Here is a 23180-nt window from a genome sequence, read left to right as displayed (position 1 = left end):
GCTGTCAGCATAGGATTGCGTGTTGTAATGTAATCCTATGCAGGCGTTTACCGGCGGAAATTCTGCGGGGAATCCCGGCGCGGAATCTGCAGGTGGCCTAAGTGTGATAACTTATTGCAAAAAGTTATCTCTAAAGGGGCTGTACTACAATCACAAGTTCTACTCTGTCCACAGGATTCGTAATAACATTCTGATCGGTGGGGATCAGCTGCTGATCTTTAGGACGGGGGTCCCATGTCGCCCATCCTCCTTACTGTGGAGTTACTGCACCCTCCGCAGTGAGGAGGAGACTGAATAAAGTGCTGGTCGCGCAGGCATGCTAACACTCCATTCACTTTCAATGGGACTGCGGAGATACCCCATCTCTTACCACTAGGCCATTTCCATCAGCCCCATTTAATTTAATGGAGCGCCGACCGCACATGCTCAGACTGCATTCCATTCATTCTGATGTCACTGCTGAGGGGAGCGGGAGAAGCAACCCCCATAGTGACAGGCGGAATGGGACACATAGTCCCATTCTTGAGATCAACAGGGGTCTCAGCGATGAGACCCCCACTAATCAGCAAGTTATTCCCTATCTTGTGGATGGGGATAACATGAAATCTTGATACAACTCCTTTAAGGGGTTTCCAGGTTTTAAAAACTCATGACCTACCAACAGTGAAGCTCATTAATTACTGTTCACTGGGCCAGCTTTCACTTTGTACAGAGCAAATAGCCGACAGCGCTGTACATTGTGCATTGGCCGTGGTACTGCAAGCACAGTTTCCATTGAAGACAATGGGAGCCTGCAATACCTCACCAAGCCACTGCACACTGTATGGAGCTGTCTGCTTCATGCTCTGCATAGCTGGCCCGGCAAACAACTGATTGTCCTAGGAGGCAGACCCTTACCAATCAGCTACTGGTGACTTATGTTGAGGATAAGTAAGCAATTTTTAAGTGCTGAAAAACCCCTTCAATACAAAAAGCCGTTGAAAAGGCAAACCACAATCTGGCAGAGAAGATTTTCTTAAAGGGGTATTCCAGGCATTTAACACCTTGCAGTGCTGATGACTTATCCTCAGGATAGGTCCAAAATAGTTGATTAGTGGGGTCTGCTGCTTGGGATTTCTGGTGATCCGCTGATCGTTGATCGATGACATGGAGGTTGGAGCTGGAAGTACAATGCAAAGTACAGCTGCCATTGATATCAATGAGAACTGCGACTGCAATTACAAGCGCAGACCACTACTCATTGGTTGGAGCCTCTACTCTCCTCCTTACCCCTGTACATTGTGACGCTGACAGCAGGCACCGGATCAGCTGATTGCTTGGGGTCCCCATATTGGTGGTCCTGAGCATAGGTCATCAATACTGCAAGGGGTTAAATGCCCGGAATACCCTTTTAAACATGTTAAGGGTCAAGTTGAACTTTGCTCCATCTGTATTGTTCTATGCCATATGGCATCGATGCTTATTTTGGAAATTCCCCATAAATCCTCCATAGTACATTTCTCATGCACATTAGTCCTGGAGACCGGGAGGACCGGCGGCGGACGCCTCGTAACGTGGAGCGAATATCTGGAAGCTTGCGCCTCGGTGATGATGGGCTGTTTATGTAGGACATTTCCTTGACATGTTCCCCTCTGTATTGTGCAGGAAGAAGACATCTTGGATCTCCTTGAGCAGTGTGAGCTGGACGATGAGAAACTGTCTGGAAAGTCCGCCCGGCATCGAGAACCGCGAGTACGTAAAAACTTATTTTTTTCTTCATTTGTTTTTGGTTCATTTGCTGGCAGATGACCCCCTAAAATACTTCAGAAACCCAGCGGGGGGCATGGAAGAGCTGCAAGGGTCTGGATTAGGAATATTCTGGATTATTGGCTGTTTACTTCCAGGAAGTGCACCACAGCTGTACGCAGGTTGTTTGTGGTACTGCAGATCAGCTCCATCTACTTCCATGGAGCTGAGCTGCAATACCAGATACAACCCCTGGACAGTTGTGGCGCTGTTTCAGGAAGAAAGCAGCTATTAGTCCGTGACTGTGGCGCCAGCTTACCTCTCTTGGCGGTTTTCGGCATGCGTCCCGTCGCTTTCTAATCTAGACTCCCAGGTGCAGCGTCTCTATTGGCAGCCCAGAGGGCGATGCACACATGGCCACACTCCTAAAAGACCAGCACGCTCCATGCCAATCATGTGGTACCCCTAGTTATATCAGACATCGTTCCCCTATGGAGGGTGCCGGAGCTTGCAGTTGTTTGGTCTGGCTTAAAGGGGTTTTGTCACTAACACAAAAAATGTTTCTAACAGCTGGCCCCTTCGCAGAATAAAAAAAAAGACTATTCTCACCTCTCCTCTGCCCCCCTAGACGCAGCTGATCGGCTGCCAGGACCTTGATTCCCGGTGTGTGCGTCCAGCCGAAGTCAGGTGTGCACTGCGCCAATCAGAGGCCGCAGCCTCGCTGTCTGAACTCCTGGCATCAGCGCTCACATCCTGGGTGCCATGATGCCAGGAGTTCAGGGTGGTGATACTGCGGCCTTTGATTGGCTCTAGGGGTCATCTGACTTCCGCTGGATGCGCACAGCGGGAGTCGGGGCCACGGGAGCCGATCAGCTGTGTCCTGGGGGAGGCAGAAGAGAGGTGAGTATAGTCAATTTCGTAATTTTACATCAGGCCCAGCCGTTGGATCATGTTTTGCCGTAGTGATAAAACCCCATTTCAGTTGCCATCCGGTGTGTTGGGATTCTCTGATTCATGACCTCATCTGTTCCTGACTACATGCCGTCTTCTGACCCCGGCTCGTTCTACTGACCACCCTTCTGTCTGCCTGGACCTCTGGCCTGTTATAGTGTACTCATTCCATTATGCGTCTCCTGACCTCCATCTTGTTCCGCGTTCTGCAGTTACACTGCCTCCCCGGCCCGGATTGTCTTACCCCCCTCTTCACACTCTCAGGTATCACACCTTGGTTTAGCATCAGCTGCCATAATACTGGGATCGCTTCCATAGTAATGGCCTGAAGACCCCACAGCGAAGCCCAGATCCCAACTGGTGGGGTTAAAGGGTGACTACTGGATTCCTCAGGTGTCGCTTCTGGATTTGGCCCAAAGTCAAACCGATCTGCGGCTGAGCGGGCTCACATTCATCCACCCTGACAGCAGCCATGTTTTTCTCATCCTGAACAACCCCTTTAAATCACGTTATTAAGAGCTGCGCGGATTGTTTAGCCTTTGGTTTGCTGATGACTTCATTTTCGTCACAGTCTCATAGTCACAGTTAAAGGGGTTGTGCTAAGATGCACGACCCCTTTCAAAATGCAGGGCCTGGTTTCCTCAGCTGAACCCCGGGGTCTCACTGCCAGCCCCCCTGGCAAACAGCTGATTTTGCCGGGGCAAGCTGTGGCCACTGAGATATTTCCTTGCAGCCACTACAGGATGGTCGACTTGGAATTACAAGGACGGCACACAGACGGGGCTGTTCTTACACGGCAGGTCTCCATCTTAGTCATAGACGGGGGACCCCTGTCTGTGATGCCCATATGAACAGAGGATGCCAACTTGGAACAGCCGCTTTAAAGGGGGTCGTCTGGTTGGAGTTCATTTAAAAAAAAAATCAGAGCCAAAAGGGTTAAAACAATAAAACAAAAGGTACTTACCTGTCCTCGGCCCTATCAACCAGCACTGCAGCCCCACGATTCTCCTGGTCTCTGTTCACAGAGGAAGTCAGGAGCCCCACCTATCGATCAGTTTTCACCCATCCAGTGGATCCGTGAAAAGTTGTAATTTCAGCCACTCAGCGCAATATCCCTTTAGGGCGGGCTGGCCCGACCACGCTGTTGACCCAGGTTTAGTTAAACTACAATCAGCTGTTAAACTTGGTTTAAGGAATCCTTGTATCTCCGACACTTTTTAATCTAAGATATGCAAAACCGAGTTCACTTGTTCTGTGATCAAAAGTTGAACTTACATGGCCGCTCCCAGCAGCAGACGTGGGTGTAATGGCCCACCAGACCATTAGCCAAGTCCGCCATCTTGGATTTTGACTGCGAAACTAAGTTCAACTAGTTTGATCTGCCAAAATCGGGGAATCAAATTGAACCCATATTTGAACCAGCGCCGCGGGCTAAACCGCATTGGTGCAACTTTTTTCTACTTGAACTTAGATCAACTCTTGCGGATCTTAGAATAAAACATTGGCGCAGCGGGCCCTCAATACTTTTGTTTGGGGTGGAATCAGGTTCGCAGTTGAAAGCGTTCCGTTAGCTGCAAAGAGCGGTTTACGTCTTCGGATCTGACATTCTTCGTCTCGCGGAGGATGAGAGCGGCGCACAGATTGCATCTTGTCATAACTGAATAAGTTGATAAGGAATGAATCTCCCCCAGAAGTGATTCCAGTCGCCATCCATCGCCGTTACTCATCACTTGTTACTGGATACAAAGCATCCAAGTTTCCAGCACATTTGTTGCGGCCTCCATCTGGTCCGCTCCACACCTTCACTACGTGATTCACGACTGCTACGATTAATGTCTGTGCTCCTAATACCGCTAATAGACTGCATCTCCTGTCGACAATCAGAGCGTCGCTTCATCTCTCCTGCACATTGAGCATTGAGTTGTGCTGTCAGCCTGACAACCGGGTGATGAACGGAGTTCAAGAACTTACCTTCTGGAGGACTAACCTCAAGCAACGGGTTATCAAGGCATGAGGGAAGAGATTCACGGAAGGGGGTCAGTGAAGAGTTTGCTGTAACGCAGCGCTGGGCGGATGGGCCGTCACCATTCCCTGACTTCAGAGGTTTCCATCCATGTGATTTGTACTTTGACTGAGCACTGTGAATTCACCAATTCTATGTCAATCAGGGAGGTTATGTTTCTCCTTGTGGAGAGCACCATGAAGGTGTTGGGAGTCTTATAAGACATGCAATGCTTTCTGGGAAAAAGTCTTGCAAATTAGTCATTGAATAATCCTCCAAAGTGCCACCTTTTGGAGGGCAGCTACTATAGGGGTCAATGTTTAACTTTCTAACAGGCCGTGCAACATCACTTAAGATGTAAACCAAACCAGAACATCCATGCACAAACAGCTTTTGGGAAAGGCTCTTGCCCCTTATTAGTGCATACTAGGGTTCTGGTCAGTTGGGTGAGAGGCCATCACTGTGAGTCCTGCTGGAGGGTAAAGTTTCTCCTTGTGGAGAGTCTCACAGACCAAGCAATGCTTTCTGGGTAAAAGGTATGGAAATGAGTGATGGAATAATCCTCCACAGCGCCACCTATTGGAAGGCAGCTACCCTATGAGTCAATGTTTGACCTGTTAAAAGGCTGGATATTGACTCATACCTTCCAATAAGATTATTCCATCACTCATTTACCAAAAGAGAGGTTGGTTGTCACCTCTTTGTCCTGGTAAGTAGCCTGGGCCTCGGCTTTCCTCATCAGATACATTCCCTTTCATACAGTTGATTGTGCCGAAGGAAGTCTCGTCTCCCCAGATATATTGGCAGCCGCTGCCACAGGGGAGGTGTAGTATTACGAGGCACCCTACTATAAAAGGATTAAAGAAGCTATACTCGCCCGCTCCCCACAACTCCAGTTCCGCTGATGCCCGATCCTCCGCTGCTCTACACTTCTGGCTGCAGCAGGCAAGTAATGATGTTACCACAATCGGGGACATGTGGTCACTTCTGACAGTGATTAGCTGCAGTGATCACATGTCTTGTCATCGGTGAAATAATCGCTGCTGCAGATGGAAGGGAAGAACAGCTGAATTGGAAAGGCAGGTGACCGGGTATTGGGGATTGAGAGCAGCAGGGATCAGGGAGCAGAGGAACTGGAATGGCAGGGAATCTGGCATTGGTGGAATGGGAGCAGCAGGGATCAGGCAGCAGCGGAATTGGAGTGACAGGAGACTAGGCAGCGGCAGCATGGGAGCAGCAGGGATCAGGCACAAGCAGAATTGGAGTGGAAAGGGCCTGGGAACTGGTGGAACTAGAGCATCAGCACAAAATAAGCAGTGGGGGATCGACTGAGCACCAGCAGCATGGGAGTAGCAGGGATCAGGCAGCAGCGGAACTGGAGTGATAGGGGACTAGGCAGTTGCAGCATGGGAGCAGCAGGGATCAGGCAGCAGCGGAACTGGAGTGACAGGAGACTAGACAGTGGCAGCATGGGAGCAGCAGGGATCAGGCAGAGGCGGAACTGGAGTGGAAGGGACCAGGCAGTGGCAGAATGGGAGCAGCAGGGATCAGGCAGCAGCGGCTAATTTGTGGTTCATCTTGTAAGTCTCTATTCACGCCTGCTTTCGAATTTTTGGTTCTTCTGTTCCGTAATAGCAAGGGGAAAACAGAAGCCAGCGTTTCCAGTTAATGTCATATTGATTTCAGTGGGGTTTGTAGGGCTCCCAGTTTATTTCAGGCTCTTTTTACTTGTGGCTTTCGTTTCGGCTGTTCAGCTCTGTCCTTGGAGCCGAATAACGAAAATACCAGAATCCCCGGATCCGAGAGGCGCGAGATGGACCTCATTGACTATAATGGCATCCATCCGGCGTCCAGCAAAACACTGCACTACTTTATTCCGGAGGCTCCATGAATGTGGCCTTAGTTTGTGTCCGTTCCGTCAGGTTTTTGTGTTAATTCTTAACTTAAGCAATGGTGCGGCCTGTGGCGCGATTTATTTCTGTGCCTTCCGATTTTATTTCTGTTTACATTGTTGTCAGTGCAGAATGGATGCAAACGGCGAGCCGCCCTTTCATATCCGTTTTTCTTCTGCACATGCTCAGACGGAAACTAAAAAAAAATGTACACATAAAAAAATGGTTTTAAAACGGTTACAAATAGTCGCCAAACTGATACAAACAGCGGCTGAGGTTTCCGTATCTGTACGTCTCCAATTGTTTCAGTTTATGTCTGCTTATGAGATTGCAGACGGATCCGTGAACAGAACCTCCGACGCCGAACACACTGTCGCACGTTCTCAGGATCTGTGTTGTATGGATCCCGAATAGACCGTCCTCAGTATTCTGTGGTCCCCTGCTGAACATTGGCGCACATAAAGCTGTTGTGGGTCTGACTGGCCAAATAGTGAGAGCAGAACAGGGAACTGGAGGGGCAGACAGGAACCTTCTAGAAGTTCAGAAGTTACTAATGAGGTCCAAATACAAATGGTAAAGTAAGCAGAATGAAGCGTAGAGGATCAGAGGTTGCAGGGCTGAGTTTGTTACCTGCACAGGTACAGAGTTTAGAAACAAGCGCCCATCCAGGCAAACAACATACGGAACTACATAGAGCGGAGTCCGCTGCAACAGCCAGGAAGATGACCAGCCAGTCAGTATTTCGCAGTCGGGGCTCAGCTGCCCCAACTCTGACTAATACCATAGGTATCGGGGTACAGGACACAGCAACACAGCAGAGCTGAGCTTGTTTCCCTGAACCACACAGCTGAGCCAGCCCTACAGGAATAGCAGAGCCGAGTATGGAACTCAAAACAAAGCGGAGCTGACCTTCCATCTTTGGACAGCAGAGCTGTGTCAGCCCTACTGGAATAGTAGAGCTGAGTGTGCAAATCCAACACAGCAGAGTTAAACTTGCATCCATGAACAGCAGAGCTGGGTTGGCCTTACAGGAATAGCAGAGCCAAATATGCAGCTCAGAACAGCCATTGGGATATGGACACTAAGGTCGGATGTGGGGTGCAGGCTCCGGCTTATACTCCAAGGGCCCCTTCCCTGCAAACCAAGCCTGAAGTGTTTTGGGGTCCTGGTTCAGAATTCCCTTTAAATGATGCCGACATCCGGAGAGAAGAATGTATGAACATTTGCCATCTTTTAGCTGTAAGAAGCCTGTATGGGGAGACTGAGCTGCAGCTCACCGCGGCTGTCAGCCTGATTGTCCGTATCATGAGGACATTACATGCAGAGCGTCGCGGCGGAGCGTCCGATCAGCCCTCTCTTTTCATGTATTAATTCCCCCGCTCCTCCTCGCATAAATATGCCACTTTAATCATGGAGATGAGTTCTTCCGAACCGGCTCAGGAAAGGTCAGCGTCATTATCTCGGTGACAGCGGGACCTGCTGCGGTGACATGGAGTATGTTTTTAATAGTTTGCGTATGGCGTTGATAATACTGAGCGTTATTTGTGTGGCTCCGGGGGAGCGCTCACTACTCATTACACACTTCCCACTTGATGGGATTTTGATTCTGGTTTATTTCTCAGAAAGAATTCTTTGCATTCTTAGAAATGTGCAGCGGCCGCTCCGTTCAGTCATTCCAGGGCCAGACATTCCCTAGAAGTGGGAGACCATCAGCATGGAGGACAGTGTGGATCAGGCCTAAAGGAATATTCCCGGATTCTGCATCCACCTGCTGAGTCAGTCTATTGATCATCCTTCATACTAGATCTCCTACATCAATTGTCTCCACAGTCAGACAGAAAGATATTGGATGCAGCGTTGTTCTGTCCAGGATTGGGAGACGTCCAGCGGCAAAACTCTTTCCACCAAATACAAAACTTACCGCGTAGGAAACTCTAGGAGCCTTTAGGATTAGTGCTGCCTTCTATCGCCCTCTGACATGTTTGTATACCACTAAGTAAGGAATAAGCATTGCATGAAGCAGGCCATTCAGGACTAGTGCTGAGCACAGCAAACTGTCGGCCCTGTTACAGGTCAAACTTTGCTAAAAGTCCGGTTCACTGTGAACCCAAATCTCGGGCAGTTCATCTAGGCTGAACCTTCTTCAAAGAGGGAGGAAGAAGAAGATGAAGGGGGAAGAAGAACATTCTTCTTAGAAGAGCAGGAAGAAGAATAGTCTTTCTTCTTCCTCCTTCAGTGAGTCTTCTTTCTTCTTCCTCCTCTGCTCTTCCTCCTACCTTTTTTTCTTTTTTCTCCTTCAAAGAGTCATCTTCCTCCTTCTTCTTCATCCTATTTCTTCTTCTCTCTTCTTCGGCCATCTTCTTTGTCTTTCTTCATCATGCTTCTTCTTCATCTTTCCTCGTCGTCCTATTTCTTCTTCATCCATTTTCTTCGTCCTTCTTGTTCATCCATCTTCTTCGTCTTTCTTCTTCTTCTTTCTTCTTCATCCTATTTCTTCTTCTTTCTTCTTCGTCCTATTTCTTCTTCTTTCTTCTTTGTCCTATTTCTTCTTCCTCCTTTCGTCTTTCTTCTTTGTCCTTCTTGTTCATCCATCTTCTTCATCTTTCCTTGTTGTCCTATTTCTTCTTCTTTCTTATTCGTCCTTCTTGTTCATCCATCTTCTTTGTCTTTCTTCTTCTTCATCCTATTTCTTCTTCTTTCTTCTTTGTTCTATTTCTTCTTCTTTCTCCTTCATTCTTCTTCTTCATCCATCTTCTTCGTCTTCCTTCTTCATATTTCTTCATCTTTCCTTGTTGTCATATTTCTTCTTCTTTCTTCTTTGTCCTTCTTGTTCATCCATCTTCTTCGTCTTTCTATTTCTTCTTTCTTCTTCGTCCTATTTCTTCTTCTTCGTCCTATTTCTTCTTCTTTGTCCTATTTCTTCTTCTTTGTCCTATTTCTTCTTCGTCCATCTTCTTCGTCCTTCTTGTTCATCCATCTTCTTCGTCTTTCTTCTTCATCTTTCTTCATCGTCCTATTTCTTCTTCGTCCTTCTTGTTCATCCATTTTCATCGTTTTTTTTCTTCATCCTTCTTCATCATCTTCCTTCATCGTCCTATTTCTTCTTCTTCCTTCTTCGTCCATCTTCTTCGTCTTCCCTCTTTTTCCTTCTTCGTCCATCTTCTTTGTTCATCTTCTCCGTCTTTCTTCTTTATCCTTCTTCTTCATCCATCTTGTTCATCCATCTTCTTCGTCTTTCTTCGTAATCCTTCTTCTTCATCTATCTTTGTCGTCCTTTTTTTTCTTTTTCGACCATTTTCTTAGTTTTTTTTCAGTCATCCTTTTTATTCTTACTTCTTCTTTGTCCTTTATCTTTTTTCTTCATTCTTCTTCTTCAGTGTTATACACTAGTTTTAGGGATATTGGTGACATTTTAAAAAGTTCACCCATCACTACTTTTGACCTTGGCCAGATCTGGTTTTGCTGCTTAGCCCAATCCATTTGACACTGCTCCATGGGCCATGGACTTTTGTTCATGGATTGTTTGTGGTATTGCAGCTCACCCTCTCTGTACAGAGCTGCAATACCATCCACAATCCATGGTGGCACGATTTCTAAAATAAGCAATATTTTTCTAGTATAATGCGGCCCTTTGAAAGGATTCTCATCATACTTAGTCATTTAAATGAATTGCCATCCTGTAATACAAGGACAGCCAAAACTGTAACCATGGCCGGCCTTAGCTACAGGCGACCCATGCAATCGCATATGGCACCAGCCACCAGTTTGTAGGGGAAGCACAAGTCGGATGTAGGCTGGGGGTGATCACACCACCCTTAGGTCCACCTGGCCAGATGATCTTCTTCCTGTGTGGCAGTGTCTTGTGGAGCTACATGGTGCTGGTGCTGTCCTGTTATGAGCTTGATCCTAATGCTGTAGTTATGTACTGAGCCTGATCCTGGTGCTGTATGTATATTATGAGTTTGGTTCTGGGGCTGTATTTATGTTATGAGCTTAGTTATGATGTTCTATCTATATACTGATGTTGGTTCCTGCTGTATTTATGAGTTTGGTTCTCATAATATAAATGCAGCACCAGAACCAAGCCCATAACACAAATTCAGCAACAGAACTAAGTGATTGTACAAAGTTTGGTTCTGCTGTTGTTTTTATGCTATGAGCTTGGTTCTGTTGCTGTACTCACATACTGAGATTAGTTCTGGTTCTGTATTTATGTTATGAGCTTGGTTATCATATAGTATATGTGCACTGAGGTTTGTTTGTTCTGTATTTACTATGTGATTGGTTCTGGTACTGTAATTATGTACTGAGCTTGATATGTCCTACTGCTGTATTTCTGTTATGAGCTTGGTACTGGTACGGTATTTATTTCCTGCGATGTTTTGGTCTGGGTACACTGCTATCTTTCTACAAAAGCAGAGTATAGACAGACTGCCTATCAGTGCAATATATATTGTATTTTTATTATGATGCGGTGGTGGGGTATGCCAAAAGGGTGCCATCTAACCTAAGGCCGGCACCGAGGGGAGCAGTCTAGTCTGCATCATAGAGGGGGTCCTGAACGCTAAATTCCAGTGGGCCATATAAACAGGGGTTGTGATCTTGGCACAACACAAGGCAGTAAGACGTCTTGTGCCAACTGAATCCAGGAATGTAAATGCCAATGGAGTTAGATTGGTATTAAGGACCATGTTAAGGGGGTTGTCCAAGATTGGATAAACGTGGCTTTCTTTTTATAAACACTGTCACCCCTGTCTATAGGTTGTTTGGTATAGTATATCAGCTCCAATGAAGTGAATGCGGCTGAGCTACAATACCAGACACAACCTGTGTACAGACGTGGCACTGTTTTTGGAAAAAAAACAGCCATGTTTTTCTAACCCTTAATGTGCAGAGGGTGAAATCTGTTGAGCTTGGGTCTGTGTATGACAGTCACGTGTTCTGGCTATGGGGATCTATAAGAAATAATGGATGACAGCGGGGCTGCTATGGTTGATATGCCAATTTTTGATATACAGTAGGATATGGACCTCGGAGTTCAGCTGAGACTGCTTGTAAGGGTCCCATTTATCGGCCCATTGACTTTCGACAAGAGCTTGTATTAGAAGCCGCCGTCTCCTTACATGAATTAATAGGACGTTTGGGTTCGATGGTTGAACATTTCCAACCCTGTAATAACGTAAAAAATTAAAAACTCCCAGGAAAAGGACCGCGGCTAATGCAATCCACGACAAATGAGCTAGGAGTAAAACAAGCGATACTTAGGAAAGTAATTAAAAAGAAAATGAGTGGGAGGCTCCCCTAATAATTATATTAATGGGGAACCTTCCAAGTGGAAAAAGCTCGCTGAGATCCAACTCATTTATTCTTCATAAAGAGAAGGTCCTACTGTGAGATAATACAGTCGGCTCTATCAGCGCTGTGGACCGTCGCCGTCACGTCTACCGGAAGGATTTACAAGGTTTCTTATTATTTTCTCATCTACATGATATACACAATGTTGCCAGAAGAACTGGACACATAGAAGGTGATGAAATTGGGTTTTACTCAAATTTTTCAGTCCGGTGTTGGGCCGCCTTTGGCTTCAACGACTGCACTGACCCGCCGCACCAGCTTCCAACCAAATTCCCATAAACGTGTGGAGGGATTTGCCTCCATTCCTCCAGGAGAACTTCAGATAGTGATGATGGGCATGTTGGGCGCACAGATACAGCGTTCTAGTTCATCCCGATTGATGGGATCTGGAATTTGGGCATCCAATGAAGTTTGCAGGCATTCTGTTCCTCCATGCTGTGTGCCGTATGACATGACGTCGGTCATGTTGGTGGAGACATGGAGCTGTACCAGAGTATTACCACAGGGGAGGTGATGCCATATTGTCCGGGATGTCTCTGTACCCATTGGTGGTGAGCGTGTTCTTCATTATAACCGAAGGCCCTCGTCCTTCCCAGCAAAAACCTCCTAACCATAACAGAACCTTCTTCAAACTTCACTGTTGGAACGATGCCGGCACGTAGAAACCGCTCTACAGGCAACCATCACACCCAAGTGCCGCCATCCGATCGGAAGGTGGTGTCCTGTGATTCATCTACAACACTTGCTTCCACTCACTTACAGTCCATCGCTCCAAGCACCATTGCAGGCGCCGCTGTGCATTCACTGCTATGATGTTGTGTGCAGCCGCTCGTCCATGGTAACCCTTCACATGCCGTTCCCTATGGAGGGTTCTAGGTGTAATGGATGTTCCAATGTCCTGTTAGACCCCGTGAGTGAGGGCAGACAATGTGTGTGATGTCTTCACAGCTCCTACAAGGCTTCGTTGTCCACTCTCTGTCAGTTTATGAGGTGTCCCTGAACGTAGCGGCACCGCACACACCGGATGGTCTCCATCTCCCAATAACATGGCCAACATGCTTATTCCATGTTGAGGTGTCTAGCAGGTGGTAGGAAGATATGATATGCTTAAGGGTTGTTCACACTGTCCGATGATCAGGCCACGTGAAGATGCCACCAATCACCAGAAGAGCAAGGAAATGCTTGTTCCAGGGATAATTAATGTAATCTTTTATGTGGCACAAAAAAAATCTGTGTTTTTGGTTTCACATCTCGTGTGAATGTGGGAAGTGCTGAGATCAATGAGATGACATTCTGTGGGGAGACAAAGATCCCATGAACAATCGTTCGTCTCCCGTAGAGTCTGAGGGTCCTTTCGCACTATCCGATTAGCTCCAGATGATGACCACTGATCAACGAGACTTTACACAGACCAAACAGACTTGATGGGGGACGAACGATCGCTCATGGGATAGTCTTTAGACCATAGAGTTCCATCATTGTTAGTCACACATCCGCTATTTACACGGGGAGATATGGTGCAGACAACGATGACTTGTGCCGCGTAAAAGTAGGATCATTCGCTTGTTTGGCAGCAGCTTCATACAGGCCAAGGTTTGGCTAAACGAACGTTCCTAGGAATATTCTTGCCCGGTCAAGAATCGACCTATGAAAAAGCCTGGTAGAAGAGTGCTGATCCCGTTAATCAGAGCTCATCATCGGGCACAAACTAGATGATATAATGTTATATACACTGAACGGACCCTTTATTAGAGCCCCGTCCCTCTCATGATTGGTGATCCCCATTATGGAAATTCTCCCCGTGACCCCGGAGTGCAGCATAAAATCATGTGACAAGTTTTCCGTGGATCAGTTTCAGTGTGAATCCACATTAGATGGGAAAATCCAGCGATCGGAGCGACTTCCAACGAGGCCGGTCATCGGTGCTAGACTAGCCGGGGTCTCACTGCCAACCATGGGGGGATTTCTCGTGTAACTGAGTGGAGAGTATACTGAGAATGGCGCGATCGAGAGAAAACATCCAGCGAAAGGGGATCCTGTGGGCGGAAACAACTCATCACTGAAAGGGGTCGGAGGAGGATGTCAGGAATCGTTCTGACCAACAGGCTGCACAGTCAGGAGTAGCCAAATACAATGCTGGTGTAATGTTTCCCAACCAAAAAACGGAGCGCACAGAAATGTCTTCTGTAGGCAGCAAAAAAAAAACTGATGTGAAAAATGTGACCCGGCGTTCACGAATGTCATACGGACATAAAGACTCAGACGCTCGTGTGAATAAGTCCTGAGAGAAACAGAAAGACGAGACTCCAGCGGGCAAAAGAGCGCAAAACTTGTATCACTGAGCAGCAGAAAAACATCTCCTGGTCAGATGGGTCCAGATTGCTGTTGCACCGTGCTGATGGGAGGTCTGAATTTGGTGTAAGCAGCATGAATCGCTGACCCCTTCCAGAACATGTCAGCACCGCCATCTAATCTGCGGCAACTACAAGAAGCTTCCTGTCCACAGGGGCCGATTTTCCTGCAGAGCGATCTCATCACCGTGTGGAATCTACACCATGATGAATTGCTGCAGCCAAAGGAGCCCAACGCTACTGGATGGGGGCTGATGAAGAGGCGGTCGGTGTAGTCCACTGTTTGCCCACTTTCCTGACTGTTCCGCATTATAAGCTCTGTAGTCGTCGTAGGCAAAACTAATTATATACCAGATTAATTTCCAAATCCCGCGTCCTGACATCGCTCGGAGTCCCAATTAATGTTTAATATTGTGTCTTTATTTCACGGGAGACGGAAGCTGTTATTTATTAGTAACACTGAGTGTTTTGGAGTCTTCTCGCTCTCATCTGCACTAATGAAAGGTTTAATGCCGCTCCGAGGACGCGGCGCTGAAAGGATTTGTGGCATCTGAAAGTGATGTTCCCTCGCAGAATGAGACCTTTCAGCAGCACTTCGGATCCCGTCCAACTTTTAAGAACATTTCACTCCCACTGAATTGCAATTAAAAAGAACAGACTGTAGAAGCCGTCTGATCTCCATCAAGTGCGCCGCGGCGCTGACGGAAGGCCGGCGCACAACTCCTCGTGTTGTGAAGAGGTTTACGCTTGATTAGACAACTGGAAATTACCGCAGGGTTATTACCGAGAACGGCTTCATCGCGTCTTGTTTATCACGGAGTTCACATCACTTGTAACACGTGTCAACCTCCAGGCCCGCGGGCCGATCCGGCCCTGTACGTTATTTTATATGGCCTGCAGGGTCCGGACGCAGAAGGACCGGCTCTCCACTGTGCAGTCAGCGCTTGGCAGAGGGCGCGGCGCCGACACAGCGAGTGGCTGCCAGCTTAGATTCTGACCTCTGGCGCACCTCCACAGCGTTTCAGCAGCCCACAGGTGGCGGCACAGCTCTGACGGCCCTACCTGGCACCCTAGCCACCCGCCAAAGTAGGAAGCTTAGGGCTAAAGAGGTGGAAGGGGAGAAACCCCATCATAGTGCAGAGAGCGCCAGAGCCGTGTAAGTTGGAGTTACATTTAGAACAGACTCAGACAGGTGTAGGCACAAAAACGCTTGTGCAAACTACGCACTTTTTTGTGCATTGTTGGACATATTCCTTTTTTGCACTTGCAGGGCTTTTTCACGTGACACGGCCGCGCCCAGATTTAGGGCGTCCTCACATGAGCATAAGCAATATGAATTACACACGATCGCAGGATATTGTGCCCGGATTGCACTGCCAATACAACTCACATCTCCGCAGACTCGGCAGCGCCATGTTAGAGTAGGCCGGACCGCCTAGTTCTACAAATAGGCTGCCTCTTAGTAGCCGGGGCAGCCTGGTTGTAAGCAGGTCAGCTAGCTAGGGAGGCGGGTCATCTGACTTTAGGCCCAGGTGTTTTTGCGTAAGCCTGTAAAACTGCGCAGTTCGCTGTACAATTTTGGGCAGACGGCGGCCTTCTGTGCGTCATTGTGCAGAAGTAAATGGGTTCGGGCGCAGATTTTGGGCCACAAGTGCAGCCGTAAAAGCGCTCGTGTGAGGCCGCCCTTAAAAGCGTACTTGGCCTAATTAGTTCCAGATGTGTTCTCTAATCTGTGAAATTGCTCAGTGTATTGCACAATCGTGCGGGTATTTAGTGCACATTTGCGCACCTCCCATAAATTTCTATACTATAATAGAGCATGCTGCACTTTTTTTCATGCGTGCAGGTTGTGCGTGCGAACCTATTAAAATCAATGGTTTCTATTACTTTGCATATTGCGCGCACAAATCTGCATGCGAACACGCCCGGGTGAGTCCTCCGTCGCGACTCATTCACATAGACGGATGCAGCTTCGGACCGTGAAATGCGTAGCGGTTTCACACGGCATGTTCACTTGGGCGGCTTTGCTGCGGGATGTCCATAGCGGATCTGTAGATAAAAGTCTGCAGCGAGACCTGAACCACTTGGTGCAGATTTTGATGTGATTTTGGTGCGTAATTCCCCCCCTCCCCTCTCATGGCGGATTCTACAGCATAAATTGCGATAAAATGGACAAGTTGCGGACTTACATTCTGCACTGCTGGCCATTTTTTGCACGGGTTTGGTGCAGACTTTTTGGCAGCATGGGATTTGCAGGATCTCATCCGCTTCGCTGCTTCTGTAAACCCTGTGAATCTTCTGTGCTGTCGATCCGCCCCGTGTGGGCGTGGCTTTAGCCTGCGTTCAGATGAGCGCCTTTCACATCCGTATTTCGCCTCCACCTGAAACACGTCCGTATTAAGTATCATGAACATGTTACAGTGCGCTCTCCTGAAGGCCGCCGCAGGCCGTACGCATGCAGGCAATTATTCTGTGCGAGTTCGTGATGAACAGAACTTACAGATACTTATAGGTATTGTGGGGGAAGTGTCAACCCAAACAACACCTGCAGGTAGCCCCCATAATATATACAGGTAAACCCCATAATACCTACAGGTAACCCCCACAATATCTAAGGTAACCTGCTCAATATCTAAGGTAACCCCCTCAATACCTACAGGTAACCCCCACAATATCTACACGTAACCCCAACAACACCTATAGGTAACCCCCTCAATACCTACAGGTAACCCCCACAATACCTATAGGTAACCCCCTCAATACCTACAGGTAACCCCCACAATACCTATAGGTAACCCCCTCAATACCTACAAATAACGCCCACAACACCTACAGGTAACCCCTACAATACCTACAGGTAACCCCCACAATACCTATAAGTAACCCCCTCAATACCTACAAATAACGCCCACAATACCTACAGGTAACCCCTACAATACCTACAGGTAACCCCCACAATACCTATAGGTAACCCCAACAACACATATAGGTAACATGATACCTACAGATAACCCGGACAATACCTACAGGGACCCCCAGAACACCTACAGGTAAGCCCCACAACACCTATAGGTAACACACAAGACCTATAGGTAACGTCAACCATACCTACAGGTAACCCCCCACAATACCTACAGGTAACCCCCACAATACCTATAGGCAACCCCCTCAATACCTACAGGTAACACCCACAACATCAACAGGTAACACCCACAACATCAACAGGTAACCCCACAATACCTACAGGTAACCCCCACAATACCTACAGGTAACCCCCACAACATCTACAGGTAACCCCCTCAATACCTACAGGTAACCCCCTCAATACCTACAGGTAACCCCCTCAATACCTACAGGTAACTCCCACAACACCTACGGGTAACCCCCACAACATCTACTGGTAACCCCCGCAATATCTACAGGTAATCCCAACAATACCTACAGGCAACCCATGCAATATCTACTGGTAACCCCCACAACATCTACAGGTAACCCCACAATACCTATAGGTAACCCCCCACAATACCTATAGGTAATCCCCACGACATCTACAGGTAACCCCCCATAATACCTACAGGTAACCCCCTCAATACTTACAGGTCACCCCCACAACACCTACAGGCCACCCCCACAACATCTACAGGTAACCCCCACAACACCTACAGGTAACCCTCTTAATACCTATAGGTAACCCCCACAACACCTACAGGTAACCACCACAATATCTACAAGTAATCCCAACAGTACCTACAGGTAACCCCCACAATACCTATAGCTAACCCCCCACAATACATATAGGTAACCCCCTTAATACCTATAGGTAACCCCCACAACATCTACAGGTAACCCCCCACAATACCTACAGGTAACCCCCCACAATACCTACAGGTCACCCCCACAACATCTACAGGTAACCCTCTCAATACCTACAGGTAACCCTCTCAATACCTACAGGTAACCCCCACAACATCTACAGGTATCCACCACAATATCTACAAGTACTCCCAACAATACCTACAGGCAACCCATGCAATATCTACATGTAACCCCCTTAACACCTACAGGTAACCCCCACAATATCTACATGTAACCCCTTAACACCTACAAGTAACCCCCACAATACCTACAGGTAACCCTTGCAATATCTACAGGTAACCCCCTTAACACCTACAGGTAACCCCCACAGTACCTACAAGTAACCCCCACAATACCTACAGGTAACCCTTGCAATATCTACAGGTAACCCCCTTAACACCTACAGGTAACCCCCACAATACCTACAGGTAACCCCCAGAACATGTAGTGTTAGATTTGTGGCGATTTAAAACGAACATCCCTTTAGGCTGCCAACTCCTACAGAGCTTACAGATCCCATTCATTTTGTACCAGTAATAACCAACCGACTGTACTCAGGGTGGAGTAGTCTGTATACATGCTGAGGTACTCCTTCAGTACAATCCTGCGCACTGCTAGGATTAGTGCCTACATGCTGAGGTACTCCTTCAGTATAGTCCTGCGCACTGCTAGGATTAGTGCCTACATGCTGAGGTACTCCTTCAGTATAGTCCTGCGCACTGCTAGGATTAGTGCCTACATGCTGAGGTACTCCTTCAGTACAATCCTGCGCACTGCTAGGATTAGTGCCTACATGCTGAGGTACTCCTTCAGTACAATCCTGCGCACTGCTAGGATTAGTGCCTACATGCTGAGGTACTCCTTCAGTACAATCCTGCGCACTGCTAGGATTAGTGCCTACATGCTGAGGTACTCCTTCAGTACAGTCCTGCGCACTGCTAGGATTAGTGCCTACATGCTGAGGTACTCCTTCAGTATAGTCCTGCGCACTGCTAGGATTAGTGCCTACATGCTGAGGTACTCCTTCAGTATAGTCCTGCGCACTGCTAGGATTAGTGCCTACATGCTGAGGTACTCCTTCAGTACAGTCCTGCGCACTGCTAGGATTAGTGCCTACATGCTGAGGTACTCCTTCAGTATAGTCCTGCGCACTGCTAGGATTAGTGCCAACATGCTGAGGTACTCCTTCAGTACAGTCCTGCACACTGCTAGGATTAGTGCCTACATGCTGAGGTACTCCTTCAGTACAGTCCTGCGCACTGCTAGGATTAGTGCCTACATGCTGAGGTACTCCTTCAGTATAGTCCTGCGCACTGCTAGGATTAGTGCCTACATGCTGAGGTACTCCTTCAGTACAGTCCTGCGCACTGCTAGGATTAGTGCCTACATGCTGAGGTACTCCTTCAGTACAGTCCTGCGCACTGCTAGGATTAGTGCCTACATGCTGAGGTACTCCTTCAGTACAGTCCTGCGCACTGCTAGGATTAGTGCCTACATGCTGAGGTACTCCTTCAGTACAGTCCTGCGCACTGCTAGGATTAGTGCCTACATGCTGAGGTACTCCTTCAGTATAGTCCTGCACACTGCTAGGATATGTGCCTACATGCTGAGGTACTCCTTCAGTACAGTCCTGCGCACTGCTAGGATATGTGCCTACATGCTGAGGTACTCCTTCAGTACAGTCCTGCGCACTGCTAGGATTAGTGCCTACATGCTGAGGTACTCCTTCAGTATAGTCCTGCGCACTGCTAGGATTAGTGCCTACATGCTGAGGTACTCCTTCAGTACAGTCCTGCGCACTGCTAGGATTAGTGCCTACATGCTGAGGTACTCCTTCAGTACAGTCCTGCGCACTGCTAGGATTAGTGCCTACATGCTGAGGTACTCCTTCAGTACAGTCCTGCGCACTGCTAGGATTAGTGCCTACATGCTGAGGTACTCCTTCAGTACAGTCCTGCGCACTGCTAGGATTAGTGCCTACATGCTGAGGTACTCCTTCAGTATAGTCCTGCACACTGCTAGGATATGTGCCTACATGCTGAGGTACTCCTTCAGTACAGTCCTGCGCACTGCTAGGATATGTGCCTACATGCTGAGGTACTCCTTCAGTACAGTCCTGCGCACTGCTAGGATTAGTGCCTACATGCTGAGGTACTCCTTCAGTACAGTCCTGCGCACTGCTAGGATTAGTGCCTACATGCTGAGGTACTCCTTCAGTATAGTCCTGCGCACTGCTAGGATTAGTGCCTACATGCTGAGGTACTCCTTCAGTGCAGTCCTGCGCACTGCTAGGATTAGTGCCTACATGCTGAGGTACTCCTTCAGTGCAGTCCTGCGCACTGCTAGGATTAGTGCCTACATGCTGAGGTACTCCTTCAGTATAGTCCTGCGCACTGCTAGGATTAGTGCCCACATGCTGAGGTACTCCTTCAGTACAGTCCTGCGCACTGCTAGGATTAGTGCCTACATGCTGAGGTACTCCTTCAGTACAGTCCTGCGCACTGCTAGGATATGTGCCTACATGCTGAGGTACTCCTTCAGTACAGTCCTGCGCACTGCTAGGATTAGTGCCTACATGCTGAGGTACTCCTTCAGTACAGTCCTGCGCACTGCTAGGATTAGTGCCTACATGCTGAGGTACTCCTTCAGTGCAGTCCTGCGCACTGCTAGGATTAGTGCCTACATGCTGAGGTACTCCTTCAGTGCAGTCCTGCGCACTGCTAGGATTAGTGCCTACATGCTGAGGTACTCCTTCAGTACAGTCCTGCGCACTGCTAGGATTAGTGCCTAAATGCTGAGGTACTCCTTCAGTATAGTCCTGCGCACTGCTAGGATTAGTGCCTACATGCTGAGGTACTCCTTCAGTACAGTCCTGCGCACTGCTAGGATTAGTGCCTACATGCTGAGGTACTCCTTCAGTACAGCCCTGCGCACTGCTAGGATTAGTGCCTACATGCTGAGGTACTCCTTCAGTACAGCCCTGCGCACTGCTAGGATTAGTGCCTACATGCTGCATTATACATGCATGTTGTCCGCAGTCGGTGGGAAAAAAGGGACATCATTCGCGCTTTTTTTTTTTGCGTATGTAAAAAATGCCGTGAATACGGACACGATGCTGATGTGAAGAATGCGCATTTGTATCAAGAATACACGTAACCCGCACACACAGGCTGTGAAACAGTGTGCTCTACACTGGCCGAAAGTGCATACGTTCATGTGAATAAGCCCTAAATCTCAGGGTCGGTGGAGGGCCCGCGGTTAAACCCACATATATCCGCATCTGTGTATACGGGATAAATATCGTTAGCAGAAAACCACTTTAACCCTTCGTTTTCATTTGTTCAGTAATACGTGTCATAGTAACGTGGTGTTACGGGTCCGACGGTCACCAACCTGCGACGTATGGCACCCGGGGCAGACCGCAGGGTCGACTTGTTTCCAGCTCCCCAGGTCCTGCACGCCCCAACACACCTCGCTGCCACCACTGACCGTTCTGACAGGTAGGTCAGTCACCTTGGTTTCTCCTCGGATGGCTTAAAGTTCTCACGGACAACTAAAGTTTAAAGCTTAATTCTAAAAAGTGTCAGCAGTGCTTAGATCAAAAATCGACAAAAGAACAAGGGGGAGGAGCTACAAATACACACAAACAGGGTGACAACAAAAAGGGAGAAAATAATAGTAAATACCAGTCTATAAAGTTGTATCACACAGTCCTGGGTGAGGAGCAGGCAGAACGTGGGGCAGGTCGGCATTAGATGCCACCCCTGGGCCTGACAATGATTCCTCTTCAGTTTTAAAGCCCCTCTGGGTCCCACCTCTGCCATTTTCCTCATGACATCACTGAGGGTTGGCTAAGTAGATGCACAGATTTTTCCGATGGACCCCAATTTAACATTTCGGCCATATTTCCCTCGGAGGCCCTCCAATAGGGAAGCTATGTCCGCCATATTTCATATCATGAATTTACCTACAAGTGAATACCAAACATGATATGCAACAGATCATTAGCTTTGCAAGGGTGCGATACCACGGGTCCTGCGGCTCGCATAGCGATGGGAGTGAATGCACGGCGTCCGTGGCAAACTCACGGTTTCGAAAATATAATTGCCGTTGAGCTGGGACCTTCGAACGCCCCATAATCCCCATTATAGATGGGAAATCGCAGTCAGCAAGTCTGGAGGATTGTGTATTGGAGGGGCAGGGAGACAATAGGATCTCCTGCAAATGGCTCATTTCATTATCACTATAACAAAGGAGCAAATGGAATCAAAGGCCCCTCTGGACCGGGTGTGACCGGCAGTGGCATGAATATGGATGAGCCCTGCTTGGCAGGAAATACACGTAACCATCTGCCGGGGGCCACTCAACTTTCCCCGGACCAGAAAGGTGGCAGATTGTCACTAAAGATGGGTGACGAGCCGCCCGTATCATTTCATCACAGTAAGAAAATGTGAAATAATCCTAATATCCGTCTCTTCTGCTAGCGACAGACTCGTTTGCGCGGCTCATTTTCCTATTTTATGCTTCATTTAAAATACAACACAAATTGGAAGATGAAGCGGCTGCAATATGGCGCCAGCATCTGCGTTCCAGTTAATAACATCCTGACAAAAGACAAGTAATCGCCATAAAGCATCTACTGGGAAAATCGCTCAGTAATTATAATATGGCTGCTTAAAATATGACACGTTCAGCGCCTCATCGCAGGCCTGCCGCGAGATCCATTAACAGAGCTGACACTGCAGCACCCGCTCTGCTGAGGCGCCACCACCGCGCTCCGAAAGGCACGCCAGGGAGACGGCGACAAAAGCCCTGCCAATATAATACCGCGTTCCAACGGGTTTTATGGGGTTTTCACCTTTACAAGCGGCTCCCCAAATCTCCCCGTGCGTTGTGCGTCTTTTACAGCCCAAACAGCAGGTGGCGCTCTACAAGAATGGGAATTAATTCCTCCACGCCGAGCGCAGACCACAGACTTGGCTCCCAACGCTCCTCTCTTACATTGTGTGTCGATCGAATAATTTATTTAGCACGTTCAGACGCGGTTTT

General features: G+C 48.0%; 1 protein-coding gene across 1 annotated transcript in view; it reads left to right on the top strand.

The window, feature by feature from the left end:
• TTLL7 (tubulin tyrosine ligase like 7) overlaps positions 1–23180 on the top strand; it is a 152641-nt gene that overhangs the window by 68825 nt on the left and 60636 nt on the right. The window contains exon 14 of the mRNA XM_066597848.1: positions 1645–1731. Coding sequence (XP_066453945.1) covers positions 1645–1731 — 87 coding nt within the window. The remainder of the gene's footprint in view (positions 1–1644; positions 1732–23180) is intronic.

This window comes from Eleutherodactylus coqui, chromosome 3, assembly GCF_035609145.1.
Source record: "Eleutherodactylus coqui strain aEleCoq1 chromosome 3, aEleCoq1.hap1, whole genome shotgun sequence".
Taxonomy (NCBI): Eukaryota; Metazoa; Chordata; class Amphibia; order Anura; family Eleutherodactylidae; genus Eleutherodactylus; species Eleutherodactylus coqui.
Note: the sequence above shows the minus strand (reverse complement) of the source record. Positions and strands in the feature narration are given on the sequence as shown.